This window comes from Hoplias malabaricus, chromosome 17, assembly GCF_029633855.1.
Source record: "Hoplias malabaricus isolate fHopMal1 chromosome 17, fHopMal1.hap1, whole genome shotgun sequence".
Classification (NCBI taxonomy): domain Eukaryota; kingdom Metazoa; phylum Chordata; class Actinopteri; order Characiformes; family Erythrinidae; genus Hoplias; species Hoplias malabaricus.
In genome coordinates this window covers 29,374,052-29,390,128 of record NC_089816.1, presented here as the reverse complement: position 1 = coordinate 29,390,128, position 16,077 = coordinate 29,374,052, and the positions used below count along the sequence as shown (strand labels likewise).

At 40.6% G+C, this 16,077-nt stretch overlaps 1 protein-coding gene across 1 annotated transcript in view; it reads left to right on the top strand.

Moving 5' to 3' along the window:
- Positions 1 to 16,077, top strand: part of LOC136674158 (teneurin-1-like) — a 362,280-nt gene that overhangs the window by 333,262 nt on the left and 12,941 nt on the right. Inside the window, exons 23-27 of the mRNA XM_066650044.1 lie at positions 2,002 to 2,156; positions 10,436 to 10,802; positions 12,378 to 12,888; positions 13,556 to 13,728; positions 15,680 to 15,915. Of these exons, the coding sequence (XP_066506141.1) occupies positions 2,002 to 2,156; positions 10,436 to 10,802; positions 12,378 to 12,888; positions 13,556 to 13,728; positions 15,680 to 15,915 (1,442 nt within the window). The remainder of the gene's footprint in view (positions 1 to 2,001; positions 2,157 to 10,435; positions 10,803 to 12,377; positions 12,889 to 13,555; positions 13,729 to 15,679; positions 15,916 to 16,077) is intronic.

Here is a 16,077-nt window from a genome sequence, read left to right as displayed (position 1 = left end):
CCGCACTTGGTGTCTTTATAGGAGCAGTACAAACCCAAGTGGAAATACAACATTTTTTTAATTTGTTTTTTTGCACAATTGCATAATATTATTGCATAAAATACCCCATTTAAGGTTAAAATACAGTTATTTAATTATTATTAATATTTCTCAGCAACACATTTCTTGTGGCTTGCGATCCTTAGATGGTTGATGTAGCCTGATGTGCCTTCCATACATATACAGACCATGCATACCATACTATACCAATAATAGTCTTATGCCAATAATAGTCTTATGCCAATAATATGCCTTTTAACACTTCCTTTGCACAATGATTAAAACTGTATGACTGCCAAATGCCATAAACATAAAAAAATATATAAATCTCAATTCTCAGTGTGGAACAACAGGTGCAATGCATCAGGTTGATTGGAGAAAGGGCATGAATGGACAGAAAGACACTAGTGTAAACTTTCATTATCAAGGTTGGTGCCATCAATAAAGCCAACATTAAATAAGCAAAGTATTATAGGAATTATCACTAAGCATACCTCACTGTTTTTATTTGAAAATATGGTCAACCCATATTCTGAGATATCACTTTGTTACCTAATATGCTACACCACAACACTGTTGCACCTACAGTTTGTTTCACTGATGTAAGTTGATGTGATGGAATGGTGGAGAGGAGGACGTGTTTGATTTCGTCTAGCCAGTGATTTGTTTTCACAAATATGATGATGAATGCTTACACTGTAAAACATGATGTGTGGACACAACACACGTTTTAGGAGCACTGAAATCACCCCTGGCTACAAGAAGCAACTGATTATATTCTAGTACTGTATATACTATTGTTCTTTAGCAAATCCCTGTCTTGGACATGGCTGCTCTACTCTTGTAGCTATGCAGTGTACTTACTATTAGTGGGGTTTTGATGCATATATTTAAACAGCGCTGGTGAAATGGCATGTTTGGTTCATTTTAAACGAGTAATTATTAAGTAACTTCTTTAGAGCTTAAATTTTAGCAAATTTAAGTGCCCAGTTTCTGCTAACTTTTGCTAATAAAATGAAACATTAAATTAAAAATCTGCTTAAAATTTGTTTTTGCACAAAGCACATTTGATTCAGCAAACAATGGTGCAAGAGTGACTGTGCAAAAAAATAAATAAAAAGGTGCTGGAAGGCTTCCTTTCTAGACTCCACTGCTTTGAATATCAGTTGTTCACTCCTTATCAGCTGACATTTAAATCATTTAGAGAGTATGTATTTATTTATTTTATATATGAATTAATTAATAAATAATGATTACTACTATTATTATTACTACACTGTCATTTTAATGTGTAACAGAGGAAGTGTTCTTTCCTCATTCCACGGTCCTGCATGAGATTTTCCATCCGCCCGCATATGCACAACTAATTCATTTTCCTCTTGAGTGATCAGAGGGCCAGAGAGCGGCGCTCCAGTCGTAAAAAGCTGAATGACATGCATTGTGAGGAAGGGTGCCGGTTCATCATGAAAGTGAGTCACCATGGCTGAGTGAAGGGCCCATTTAGGTCTATGGAAATGTGAGCTGAAGGTTGCCTATTGCCCATCCACAATGATTCATCGCTCTCCGTAACCTTTCCACCGTGTGCACTCCGACCCTCTTCCAGTTTCCACCTTCCAGTTTAGCACCAGCAGAAACGCCTTAGCTGCCGCAGTGCGCCAAGGCCATCCTGGGCTTTTTATGCAGTCCTAAGCACTCTTGTTTTTAAAGCCTTTTCTCCTAGAATCTAATCTCACAAATGACTTATTTTCTTTCCTTTGCATTGTTATAATCCTTTTAGTGCTCTATGGAAAGGAAATATAATTACATTGCTATGGTGCAATGAGTTTGTTGAAAGTTACATTTGTTGAGTGCAATGTTTGACAGAATGAGGATAAGCCTACTCTGTCTCAAGCACTCAGACACACACACACACACACACACACACACACACACTCACCACTGCTCTCTGTCTCCCTGTTGCAGGTATTGCAGTGGACAAGAGAGGCTTTGTCTACTTTGTGGACGGGACCACCATTCAGAAGATCAATGAGAGAGGGGTGCTGTCCACCTTCATTGGATCCAATGGTCTGATGTCCACCCAGCCACTCAGCTGTGATGCTCGCATGGACATCACACAGGTATACAGTCTTCTTTTATATGATAATACCTTTAGATACCGTTTTGTACATATTGTCCAAACATTCTTGCCACTCATTTTATACAGTCCACTTAGCTACTTAATGGTGCACATGTACAGTTTGCATGATCTCGGCAGAAAAGCACACTAGTTCACACTGAAGCAGCTGCACATGAGCCAAAGGTCACCAAACCCAAGAGTAAATTTTGACAAGATGGTATTAATTTGTGGAGCAGTGGAACTACATTCTCTGGAGTAATGGGTCTCTATGGAATATAGAGCCATGGACAAATACACAACCTTAAATTCCCTAAAACATAGACTTTACTCAAGCAGCACGCTCACACAATAGGTGTCACTGCAACACAGCTCCAGGTTCCTGAGGTTGTGAGTCTGTGATGCTGCCTGTGATGAGCTTGGTTTATTCTCCCTGTCCAGGGTTCATTCTTGCCTTGTGCTCAATGATCTCAGCTAGGCTCCAGACACACCATCCCCCTGAAAATGAAGAAGTGGTTACAGAAGATGAATGCATGAATACATTTAATATTCTCTGATGGAACACAAGTAAATTATATAATAAATTTTTGAGTAATAAAATCTGCTTAAATTTGAACCAATTTTCCAAATATTCACATATAACATTTATAAGTTTGACCTCAATCCTAAGTACACTGGGTAAAGTTATAAACAGAAAGATCCTTCACATTAGAGTAACGTTTAAAAGGCATTATCTGAGGTAGTCTTGAATGTTTGAAAGGAAAATGGCTCTACAAAGACAATGCCAAATAAAGTGGCTGCAGAGTTGCAATCACTATGACTTCATTGAAATCCTTAAAGAGACTTAAAACATGTCACTGGTTTTCCGGAACGCTTAAGTATTAAACATACTGTATGCTATTTTACAGAAGTATTATTTATCTTTAATAATCAATGTTCTGAGTTAAAGAAGTAGAGGAGAAGCAAAGAGAATCTGTTTTACCCTTTTAAACTTAGAGTGTGTCATTCTTATTCCATACATATGTAATGAAATGTTGACTTAAGTATGCCCTATCCACTAATTCACTAAACATTGACAAACTTTACCAGATACTAGCCCACTTAGCCTAATTAAAACACATATCCTGATAAGCTGGACTACTTTGGAACTATTTTTCCAAACCTAAAAATTCAGTCTTAGAAATTGGTTGGTTACATGTTTTACTTCTCACATACCAAATAATCCCAAACATACTGAGTGATGATGAGATCTGGGCTTTGGGACACCTGCAGCTACAGTGGACGAATGGACAGAAACCCCGGTGCTTTTTATTTTAGATGTGAAGCAAGAATTGAGCTTTTTTCTCTCTTTCCATTCAATGACAAAAGTTTTTCTGATGTTGATGATTTTGGTGGTCTGCCAGGTCTTGCTTCATTGTTTAGAATTTCACTTTATTTATTTATATAACCCCAGGTTTTACCTTTTGATTTTCCATTTCTTTGGGCAAGTGGATTATGTTTTTCTCATCTCCTCAGAAATGGAATAATGTTTTGACTACAAATGTATTAACCGAAAGATGATTTCTGACATTTGCTGTGTGCTGTAACTCGACAAAGTAATTAGTTGCATGGAGAGGTTTGTTCACACATTGAGATAGATAACTGGATAATTAAGAAGATGGCTTAATGAGTTAAGTATTCTAGTGCTATATCAGACTCAATGTATAAGGAATGATCCAGGAGCAGGAACTATACTTTTGAATTCACTGTGGAAACTCCACTGAGAGAAGCATGGGTGGCAAGCTCAATGCCAATCACGGCCAGGCTCGGCATCCCCTCGGCTGAGAGCGCTCTGAGAGAATGAGAAGTGTGCCTCACAGCAAGTCTAAAGGCTGCTGTGCGCCTGGGGAGCACCTGCACAGGCCCAGCAGAAATAAATCAAAACCCTCTCCTGGCTAGCAGTGTTACAGCTAGTCTAGCGCAGTCCTCGCCCCCTTCAGCTATGGTCACGAGGGGCTGAGGCGGAAAGCTCTGAGCAGCTTTTTGCTTTTCTCTCTTTGTTGTGGTTTTATACAGTCTACCGCTGAAGTGGGATGTGCAGCTTTTGATTTAATTCCAGATCTTCATTCATCTCACAACAAATTACAAGTTGATTTACTAAGTGAAAATAAGCACCTATGCTCTAGAGAGAACATATTTCTGCATGTTATATGTGATACGTTCACACAGCCCATCCACCTACCAACGTGTTTTTGGACTGTGAGAGTACACTGGAGTAACCAGAGGAAACCCATGCAGATCACACCACACTCACAGTCAGTGACCCAATGCAGTTATCAGCTCTGGAGCTGTGCAGGAGTGACACTGTTTGTAGCACCACTGTTCTGCCTTGACATTTTTCAAGTTTTCACATAATTCGGATCAAAGGATCATGGAAACAGAACACTACCATGGTCCAGAATTCTTAGAAAAAAATGTGTTCTATTATAAAGAAGTTATGTTCTTTATAAGTATTTTATTATTTTCATATCCCAATGTTTATTTCCACCCTAAATTTGTCAGTTTATGAGGCTGGTATTAACGTCATTCACCAGCTTTGTATTGGATTACTCTGTTCCACCTTAGGGCGGCACGGTGGTGCAGCAGGTAGTGTCGCAGTCACACAGCTCCAGGGGCCTGGAGGTTGTGGGTTTGATTCCCGCTCCGGGTGACTGTCTGTGAGGAGTTGGTGTGTTCTCCCCGTGTCCATGTGGGTTTCCTCCGGGTGCTCCGGTTTCCTCCCACAGTCCAAAAACACACGTTGGTAGGTGGATTGGCAACTCAAAAAGTGGAGTAGGAGTGAGTGTGAGTGAATGTGTGTGTGTGTGTGTCTGTGTTGTCCTGTGAGGGACTGGCGCCCCCTCCAGGGTGTATTCCCACCTTGCGCCCAATGATTCCAGGTAGGCTCTGGACCCACCGTGACCCTGAATTGGATAAGCGCTTACAGATAATGAATGAATGAATGTTCCACCTTAAACAATAGACTCTGTCTGCACATGTGTAGGGCCAAAAAGTCTATGTTTGTATGGACATGCAAATTGTTAACTGTGGCAAAATTGCCTTTTTGGACAATGGGAATCTTTTCGGCAAGAAAGGCCACGTTACTTCCCCCAGCTAAGCTCGGGGTTGCTGTTGCCATGGTTTGCTGCATTTGTTTTCACATGCTTCATCCATTCACACAAAAAGAAAATGAAGGAGAACTGGGGAGAAGAATGTGGAGACTACAGAATGAGAAGTCTAGTCATATGGCTTATATTATAGTTTTTGATGCTTTATCACAAAAAAAAATAATATATTTGAGTGTGATGCCTAGTTTTTTGTTTAATTCCCATTCCAGTGGATTGAACTGATGACCATTTGGTCCTAAGCCCACTTCTCTAACCTTGCCTTTACTAAAGAAAACGTATGTGCTTAAACCATTTCCTCATTTTCCAAGTAATATGGGTAAAACCCAAGCTCTGCTCTTGTTTCAGAGCACAATCTTCTGCAACCAACTTCTAAGAATGAAAATTCTATAGGTATGAAAAATGTATTTTCATATATTTCATGTCTACAGATGTTCTTAAAAAATGTGGAGATTCTTCAGAAAATGGAAGCTGTGATAGAGGAAAATACTTTTAGTTTAATGCTTTCTGAGGTTTCTTAATCTTTCTGTTATTTATGTTGTCCCAATTGACTAAAAACTTTGGTAAACGGTACCTTTTCAGAAAAAGGAAAATACACTCTTAAGCCCCATTCAGATTGGATTCATTTTTCAAGGGCTGTTTCAACGCCTGTAAGGGGAGGAAAAAAAAAAATTAACATGTCTCCTCTGTGATAAAACTCTCGTATCCAGATGCCAATGAAAAACTAGAGGATGTCAGAGTTTGTAGTTCCTGAATTATACTGTGTTGTCACAGAATCACAAGTGAATATAAAAAGATTTATAACAATTCAAAATGTACGCTATATACTTGCACCTGTAACAAGTAACTGGTTCAGTAACTCCTCCATTCCTGTATTGTTTCACTGCTTGTGTTCTCTAAAGCAAAATATGGTGCCAGCATTGCCAACAGTGAAATCGGCCTGTTTCATCCGGACAAGATTAAAATAACTAGATGACCACTGAGTTCAGTGAAAAACAGCAGGTAATTTAGCCTGTAATCTAAATTTCATTAAAAGAGTGAATTACCCTAGGACCCAATGGAACTTTAATGCTGTCAGAATAGGGATTTAAATTTAATTGGACCATTTTGTTTCAACAACAAAGGTATATGTTCTGCTATTTTTTTAATTAAAAAAATTGTAAATAACTGTTTTTTGAAGAATCGATGCATCTGGCTTTTGCACATTATTTTGATTGGTATCCACATTGTGCAGTTTATTGGAATAAAACATTACCGAATGTAATGGAAGTTTCTACCACAGTAATTATCGCTGTGGAAACTGCATGCATAAATCATCACATCCTTGCCTCAAACTGTTCAAATGGTAAGTGCTCTCAAATTGACTGTTATGTACTGTCTGACACTGTGTGACAGTTAACTAAAACAGGAGTCACATTATGCCCTTTTCAGATGAATTTTCCATGTGGGTTGAGTGGTTTTAAATATGTGAATATTTAGAAATATGGTTTAAACAAGGCTTACTGGTGAAGTACAAGCTTCAATTGCTCATTAGCCACGTTAGTCTCATAGCTCCAATGCAAAAGTTTAGGATTAAAATGTATGAACTGCATTTACACATTAACCACATTAGCCTAATAGTGTCAATATATATTATAGCTCATAGCTTACATTTACTTTAGTCATTTGTCAAGTATTTTTATGAAGAGCAACTTACATTTCTAATCAGATTGTAAATGTAGGTGTAGGTGTTAGTAGTCTAGCCCAAGGACTCCTATTGCTATAGCATTGTTTGTTTACTGAAACAGGGAATTAGAACTTAATGTAGAACTGTGTGAACAAGACAAATCAGAACGTACTGCGGCATTCTGGTCTCCACACAGGGTCGGGCAGAGATGGCTCACAGATCTGCTCCCTCTCCTGTTAATGGAACACACTGACCCATATTCACATCCATTTCTCATATCCACATCTCACCTTGGGGGGTGGAGCCTCAGTGACCCACCTCCCCTGCGCATCCAGGCTTATTATCATGGTGACCTTTAAAAGGGCTCTGGGCCAGCTGTTACCTTTTTTGAAGGCTGGAATTCAATCCCTTAATATTTATTATTGTGATTTCATCAGGAAATTTGATGACAGAGAGACATAAGCACTAAGAGTGACACTTTCTTAAATGTGTATCTTCTTCCTCTGCTCCATTTTAAGGGGCAAATATACTATTGATAGACATCTGCTCATCTAACCGTCCTTCTAAAATCAAAAGCATTAAATAGGGTAGCTTTAGAGTAAATTGTGGAACACTTCTGTGTAAACTTGATTTTATTCAGCCATGAGAGCATTAGTGAGATCAGAGTCTGATGCTGAATTATTTTTTCTGGATTACAAATATCACTCCAGCTCCTCCCTAAGGTATTGGAAGATTCTACATCACTCCAAAAAAATGCTGATGGGTTTTAAAACCCTATACTGATAGGATTAAGTTTCCATGGGGTCCTGGTTTAAGTCCCTTATTTACAGAGTGTCCCCTGTAGTTTTATTTCCGTCCGATGTGGACATGTCTGTGTTACAGGCTAAATTACCCACTTTTTTTCACTGAACTCAGCGATCATTTTAATCCTGTTCGGATGCAAATCTCTACATTTTAACAGGCAACTCTCACCTCGCAATTGGTAAAACAGGGGTTTGGGCACTGCTGTGCACCTTATTTAGCCTCTGAGCATGCGTTTCCATAGACACCCCCAGAAAATTATTTTCTAAGCAGTGAAACAATAAAATATATTAAAAAAATAATTTGGCAACTAGACACTTATTGTCATCCAGTTGAGAGATTTTTATCACTTAGGAGATATGTAAAATTGTTACAGATGTCACCCTGAAAAACTAATACAATGCAAATAGGGCTTGACTGACATTTGACATTGGGCATAGTGACATTAGGGTCATGTGTGGCTGCTCCAAAGCTTCCAATTACATTTCTGGCTCCTCTATGAAGACTATTTTCTTGAGTGGAAGACTATGTTCCTACTTTCACTGCAGAGTTAAGGTTGTCATTATTGAGAGCTCTTTTAGAGTTCCAGGAAGAGCTGCTTTTGGAGATGGGGCTTGTAGAGTTCCCCATTACGGGGCCAGCAGAGCAGTAGCAAGCAGAAGGAAAGGCAGGCGTGTGAGTGCCCGCTGCCCCATTGCAGCGCATTATGCCCTGTCAAAATACTAATGTATTATTTATCACCTGACGCCAGGGTGTACTCCTGCAGGGAGAGGGGTGGGGGCAGAGAGAGAGATCAGCCAGAGCAAGACACATTAGCCCGCACAAGCCCTGGGCTCTCGGACAACATGCACTTTCCCTCTCTCTCTCTCTCACACACACACTGCAGATCCACACATGGCACAAGTCCACCCTCCCCCATAAGTGGCATATACAGAATCAGAAGAGATACACACACACACACACATAAGCGTTGTGTAGCCTCCAGTCCCAGCAGCGAATTGGCCACCGAACTGCGTGCACAGACTAAACTCCTGCAGATCATCCGGGGGAGAGAGGCTGCTTGCAATTAGCCTCTGATTAACGCTCGTTCCAAGCTGTACTGACCCACCTACAACATGCATATGGCAATTAGCATAATCCATACTAATTTTACTCTCCCACTCTGTTAGGCGAATATCACGCCCTGTGAGTATCTGGCTATTCTCTAAGCGCTGAAAAGTTGTAGTTCTTTATTGTTGTTTTATTTATTTTGGGCATTTCTTAGCTACCCTGCACCCCCCCACACACCACCCCTAATACACCCCACACCACCCCTAATACACCCCACACCACCACCACCTCCACCTCATGAAGTAACAAGGGCTTTAGTATAAAGTGCAAAGGAGGCCTCTCACTTTATTAAACTTTGATTACTGACCCATCAGATCAAAGCCTTCAGAGACATTCCAAGCTGGCAGAGTGTCACATGAATAATGAATGAATGAGACACAATTGTCTTCTTTTGCACTTCTCACCAAAAGGAGCCATGGTGGACACTTTCAGGTCTTCGCTATGGATAAATAGTCTTACACGCAAGTTTCAAGGAAAGGGGCTTTTATCCTAACACACAGTTCTGCGCATAAGATATTTGTTGGGTGCGGGGCTCTTGTGCTCTGTAGATATGCGGAGTGATTCTTTCAGTTCTTGATGTTCATGTTTATTATTTATCCAACCAGCTGCCAGCCAAAGACAGCATACTCTCCCTCCATGCCTCGTTTCACCTCCACACAGCCCAACATCCCAGTATTTAATGTTATATGATATGTTCTGCCATTTGTGTACTCCACAAGCATGTTTATAGAAAGTGACAGTGGAATGACTTTGAATCAATGCCCTCTTGGTTGGTTGAAGCCACTTCAAGTTAAGGCTCTCCCACCATGAGGCCCACATAGCATCAGCAGGGAATTAGCCAAAAAGTATGAGAGCAAACACATCTTGGCAAGTGCATGACAATCTGGAGTAACTGTTTCATGATGAGCTGAGATGAAAGGGATATGATCAATAGTTGTCCATGCAGGCATGAATTACACAGTCCTCTTTTGCATGGCACGATGGGAGCCTTGCTTTGTCCTGATGAATCATTCCCTGTTATAATGGGATTCTGACCGAGAAACCCCTTCTTCTCAGCCTTCCAGACAGATGGAATAATTGAATCTGTCAGTTGCAATTTAACATGTTCTATTTATTTACTAATTCACTCATGGAGCTCGTCAATCTTCCAGGGAGAAGCAGGATTCCATCAAGTCGGAGATGTTTCACAAAATATTCCTGCCCACCTGCGTTGATTCTGACCTCCCACTAATGCAGCCCTTGCCTGGCACAGGGCTATAATTTGAACTGGCAGTGATCACAGTTATTACCTGACATTTGGGGCAGGGGAAATAATCCGAAGGTGTGTTGTAGGCAGTGTTGGGTAAACAGTGAGGAAAGGTTGGACTTTGTTGACTGACCTTTACTTGCAAGTAGAAGGAGCTAGACCCAAGTATTTCAATTCCACTAATTTGAGGACTGAGTCTAAAACATGATGAGCTTCTAACGGATGAGCTGTCTGTTGCCTGTCAAATTATTGTGAGATCAAGTTAATTGGTATGAGAGGCTGCCAAATGAAAACTGGGTCATGTCTTTTGGATGCAGGTGCGTCTGGAATGGCCGACGGACTTGGCCATCAATCCCATGGACAACTCCCTCTACATCCTAGATAACAACATTGTGCTGCAGGTGTCGGAAAGCCTTGAAGTCCGCATTGTAGCCGGGCGTCCAATCCACTGCCAGGTCCCGGGGCTTGATCACTTCCTGCTCAGCAAATCAGCAGTTCACTCCACACTGGAGGCAGCCAAGGCCATCACTGTGTCCCATCAGGGTCTACTGTACATCGCAGAGACAGATGAGAGAAAGATCAATCGTATCCAGCAGGTCACCAGCAATGGGGAGATCTCAATTGTAGCTGGTGCCCCCACCGACTGTGACTGCAAGATTGATCCAAATTGCGACTGCTTTTCTGGTAAGCGGACAGCCAGCAGGTTCTCAATTCTGGGCCTGCTCGGGAGATTGAATGCTTTATATATGATTGTCTTGTACACCAAAATAGTATTTTTTTTGTTGTTGTTTTTGTTTTTCGCCAAAATAAATATAGTGCAGGCATGTGTCTTAAATACTTTTCAATTTATTTTTCAAGTTTACACCCCCGCAGTGGGATTAGGGATGTTGTGAGAAATAGTTATTATTGCAAAACTGAGTAAAGTTAAAATAACAAAACTACCCAACGATACAGATATTTCCCAAAGAAAATATATTCTTTCTCTTATCCTCAGAAGTGCCCAGTCCTATATATGGTGTTAGACAAATCTTTTGATTTATTATTAACTTAACTTATGAGTGTCCCTCAAGATGGAATGATAAATAATGGATAGTGATCTTTGGAAAGCTGAAAATGATTTGAGAACATAATGGTCAAGATGATGTCTTTGTCTTAATTTTTATCTTCTTGCCGTCTGTTTTTGAGGTACTTATGAGCTTTTGATGTCAGTAGATTAAATTGGTAGATTGCTTTATTCATTTATAGTGGAGACCACTAACTTCACTTTAATGGAAGTGTTCATTAACATCCGTTCTCATTCCCAAGGGTCCAAATGTATTTTTCTCTTTTAAGTTTTTGATGGGAATTGAGTGTCATAAACTATTTGATACTGAGGCTTTGACTTATTAACAGAGGTGGCAAATCCCGGTATGGGATTTTTGTTTTAACTGCCCTGGCAACTCTAGGGCTGGATTGAGATGATTAGGGAAGGCAGGTAGTTTGAAATAAATCCTTGAAAGGATTTGTACTCAAACATGTTTTAACCTGTGCCACTTCTGGTTATTAATAGCTTTTTTACATTTGCAACAATGGCATTTTGCTCAAATTGCTTTTTTGGAGGTGTCCTGAGAGTCAAGGACATCATAAGCACAGAAATGACACCACTGGCTGACCTTCACTTCTCTGTGATGACAAAGCAGATTTTAAATCTAATCTGAAACGAGAACTTGTTGACGATAAAGATAACGGAACTATCAGTGAAGTCAGATTGTGTGTGGGTGTTCATTAAAAAATAAAAAATAAAAAAAATCCATGTCTTGGATGTTCTGTAAACCAATAGGGTGGAACAGTGACTATTTCACCCTGGGTATTTTGCATATTTCCCATCATGTCATGCTGGTAACAGATGATTACTCTCTTCAGAGGCTTTCATCTGCCATTTCCCTTCTGCACACAAACACATTCTGTCCGTCACACTGTGATCCCTTGAGGATGGCCTCCTTCCCCATTGGTTCCCAAACCTCCAGCCTGCTGTCAGCACACACCCGCCCATCAAAACATCCCCAATCCCTCTGCTAAGCACACTTGAAAGTGCGCCCACACTGAGCACACTTATTTTTTTTCTTTTAGATACATGCATTTTTTTTTTCTGTCAAAGCAACCTTAAATTAATAACTTTCTTCAATCCATGAAGTTCAGATAATCATCTTAAGCCTTTCATAGAGACAGAACTGAGCCTCTGTTTTAATTAATCTCAAATCATTTTATTTATTGCTTCAGGTGATGGTGGTTATGCCCGTGATGCGCGGCTGGAAGCACCGTCCTCGCTAGCGGTAGCCCCAAACGGCACACTGTACATTGCAGATTTGGGTAACATCCGCATCCGTGCCATGAGTGTCAACAGACCACAGCCCAATGCCGTCGGCCTTTATGAGATCGCTTCAGTTGTTGATCAGGAGCTCTACCTGTTCAGTGTCAATGGCACGCATCTTCACACCAAGCACCTCATCACTGGAGACTACCTGTACAATTTCAGTTACTCAGCCGATGGGCAGCTCAGCGCTGTGATTGGTCGGGATGGAAGTGCCGTCCACGTGAGGAGGGATGCCAACGGCCTGCCGCTGTGGCTGGTGTCGCCCAGGGGCCAGGTGCACTGGCTCACCGTCAGCAACAGCAGAGTACTTAAGAGGGTCTCTGCCCAAGGCCATGACATTGCCCAGCTCACTTACCACGGCAGCAGCGGTCTCCTAGCAACCAAGAGCGATGAGAACGCCTGGACTACGGTGTATGAGTAAGGCTTGGCTTTCTCTTTTATATAATAACTCCTTCAGGCTTATTCAGTGGCAGAGCTCTCTCTTAAACCAGACACTGAGTGCATGCATTGAGTGTGCCTTCACATAATCTGGATGGCACAGTATGATTTCACAGCTCCCCACTTTTTTTATCCCTCTTACAGTGCATGCAAGGCTTCTTCTCACCAACATATCCATATAAAGCAGACATTTTGTCACCCTTTATGGGGAAGAAATAAGCATCATTGTGATCATTGCTACTGACAGAATATATCAGCCCCCCTTCTACTCACGCTTTGGTGTGAGCTATCAGTGCCATCTTGTGGTATCTTCTTCTCTACCAAAGCAGCATAATATTACACCCCTCTCCCCATCCCTCCTGCCCTGTTGCTATCCCCAAATGTTTATGACACCAGGACTGGCTGTTTCTTGATATATGACTTGATAGTGGTCTCAAAAGTCACATATAGATATCTTTAAAGTGATCAAAGGTAATTGAGCTCCACAGCTCAGCAAAAATACGTCTCTTTTCTAAAATGACCCTTCAGTGAGCGTCCCGAGTCGATGATGAAATGTCTTTCTTGCCCTTTTGTGTCGGATAAATCAGATCTGTGCTTCAGTGCATTCGTAACCCCCCTTGGTAAGAAAGGGTTCTTGTCTGAATAGGTACAACAGTGAAGGACACATCATCAATGTCACCTTCCCGACTGGAGAAGTCAGCAGTTTCCACAGCAACATGGAGAAGTCGGTACGGGTGGAAGTAGACAGCTCCAACTCAGAGAACTTTGTCACGGTCACCAACTTTTCCTCCTCCGACACCATTTTCACATTCCACCAAGGTACGTCTCTCAGCTGCTGACTTTGAGTTCTGACCATATCTTCTGGGTATTCCGAGGTGCTTTGTTCAGAATCAAATGGGCTTCTTTATGACCATCAACCGTGATGTATTCTTGAGTGGTGATGACTTTTATACGTCTCTACTGCAGTGGCCCTCAGTGGCTGAGCACTATAAATGGCCACTGAAAGTATAGTACCTCCACATGCGATGGTATATTTCATAAAAAAGGTAATTGAATTGTCATTTGTGAGCCGACATTTCAAACATGCTCGCTGATTTGTTTCTTATTAGAAAAATAATTTATTTATGTTCATTAATCATTTATCGTAGCTCCCCCTGCCTCTCCTTGAAATCAAATTAACCAACATTGTTCTGAATACTGATTTTGTTCTACAGAAGAACACTGCACCAGTTTAATGCTGTGGATTTTTCAAAGAATACCATGCATGGGATCTTTCCAGGAAAAGTACATTGTATGTTCAGTGTTAATTGCTTTTAATGGGACTTTTCACAAGGTATTCCGTATTTATGAAACAGACTGAATTAAGATAATATGCTTTGTGTTTTTGTTGTCAGTTTTAAAATGTAACAAGTATTCAGTATTATACATTTAGCTAATTTGAGCTGCTTCTGATGATTATGAAACTTCTGCTGGTTTGAACATGGTCTTCTTTCATGTTATGAGCACCATTTGGGGTGGAAAGAAGCTCAGAAATTCTTCACCATACAGGAAGTGGAAAAAAAAACATATATACATATATATATATAAAATTACAGCACCGTTTAAAGTGGATTGGAGGGCCGAAATATTATAACAAGGCCGACTGCACACTTGGAGCAGAGCATCATGTTTGGAACTGTAGTTAGAATGAATTGTTTAATGTACGAGACACCTTATTTAGTTAAAATTATATGAAACGGCTAAGCTATCACATTTACACAACCAGTGTTTAACATCCACACTAAATGTGATTAGTAACAAATTTAGTCAGACCAGAAATTTACTTTCTTCAAGACAGTTCTTGCAAAGAGAAGTCTCTGGATGCTGAAAGCAAGTTAGCAGCTGGCAAACAAACAAATGTTGCACTGCGCAATATTACACTCCTTTTTCTTGCTTAAACATTAAATACTATTTGAATTTCCAAGAAAATAAATGCATTCCTCTCTTGGCCATGCCGTGTAGCTCTGTGGTCTCGAGTAAGTAGTAACTGCAAGCATTTCCTGTTTTGTTTCATGGGCTTCTAGGAAATAAATCACTGTCATTTAATTTGAGAGTGAATGCACATTTTATACAAATAAATACTTTAATGTAATCCATCAATTTCACCAATGTAACTGTATTCGGAATAATGTCTATTTACATTGTAACTGTTACGAAATAGAGTTACATATGATTTGGATTCTAAATACGTAACGATGTCCGTTACTCCCTAAAACCTTGTCTCTTAGTTTTATGACTTTTAAAAATCCTGATATAAAAATGTCATAATTTAAAAAAGAACTGACATCAAACTGACACAAAGTTACCATTTTCATGCTACAACAGTGATTTGTTTAAACAAATTACACTAATCATTGTTTTCCATTCAATCATACCAGGAGCAGCTTGAAACACAAAAGCAATGATAGGCTATGAGAAGATTTTGCAGAGGTGTGAAACAGCAGACCCCCCTTCTCTTCAAGTTTAAAACAGGCATAAACAGGAAATACTATTTCATACTTTCCTTGGCTGCCAAAATGTTTTCAGCAGTTTGTCTTTTAAGCCTGACAATGTGTTAATTTTTTCTGTGTTGATGCAGGGGGGCATCAAAGTGACAAGAGAAACCATGCAAAGAAAGGAACATTTGCTAGACACAAGTATCACCTTAGCGCTGTCTGTTTTGTACACAAGTTGTGAGTGTTCATACTTATGGAACCACACATTTTCACACATTCACCACTGCTTCTTGCAGATCACGCTCAGAATACTTACCGCGTGAGCTCAGATGGCTCATTTCACGTGACCTTTGCCAGTGGAATGGACGTGGCTCTCAGCACAGAACCGCACCTGTCGGCCGGAGTAGTCAACCCAGCGGTTAGCAAATGCAACATCACACTACCCAGTGAGCACAGCCCCAGCCTCATTGAGTGGAGGCAGAGGAGAGAGCAGGCCAAGAGCAACCACACAGCTTATGAGCGCAGATTAAGGGTATGTATCATCTAACACCCCCCACCACCTCCCAAAGGGGTCTAAAGTGTCAAACTGCCTTCCATCCTGACGTGTCACCACTGTTTGTTTCAAAGTAAACCACAGACAACCCAACCTCTCATTTGGGGAACTGTGCTGCAGAAAATGTAACAAAACTCTCTG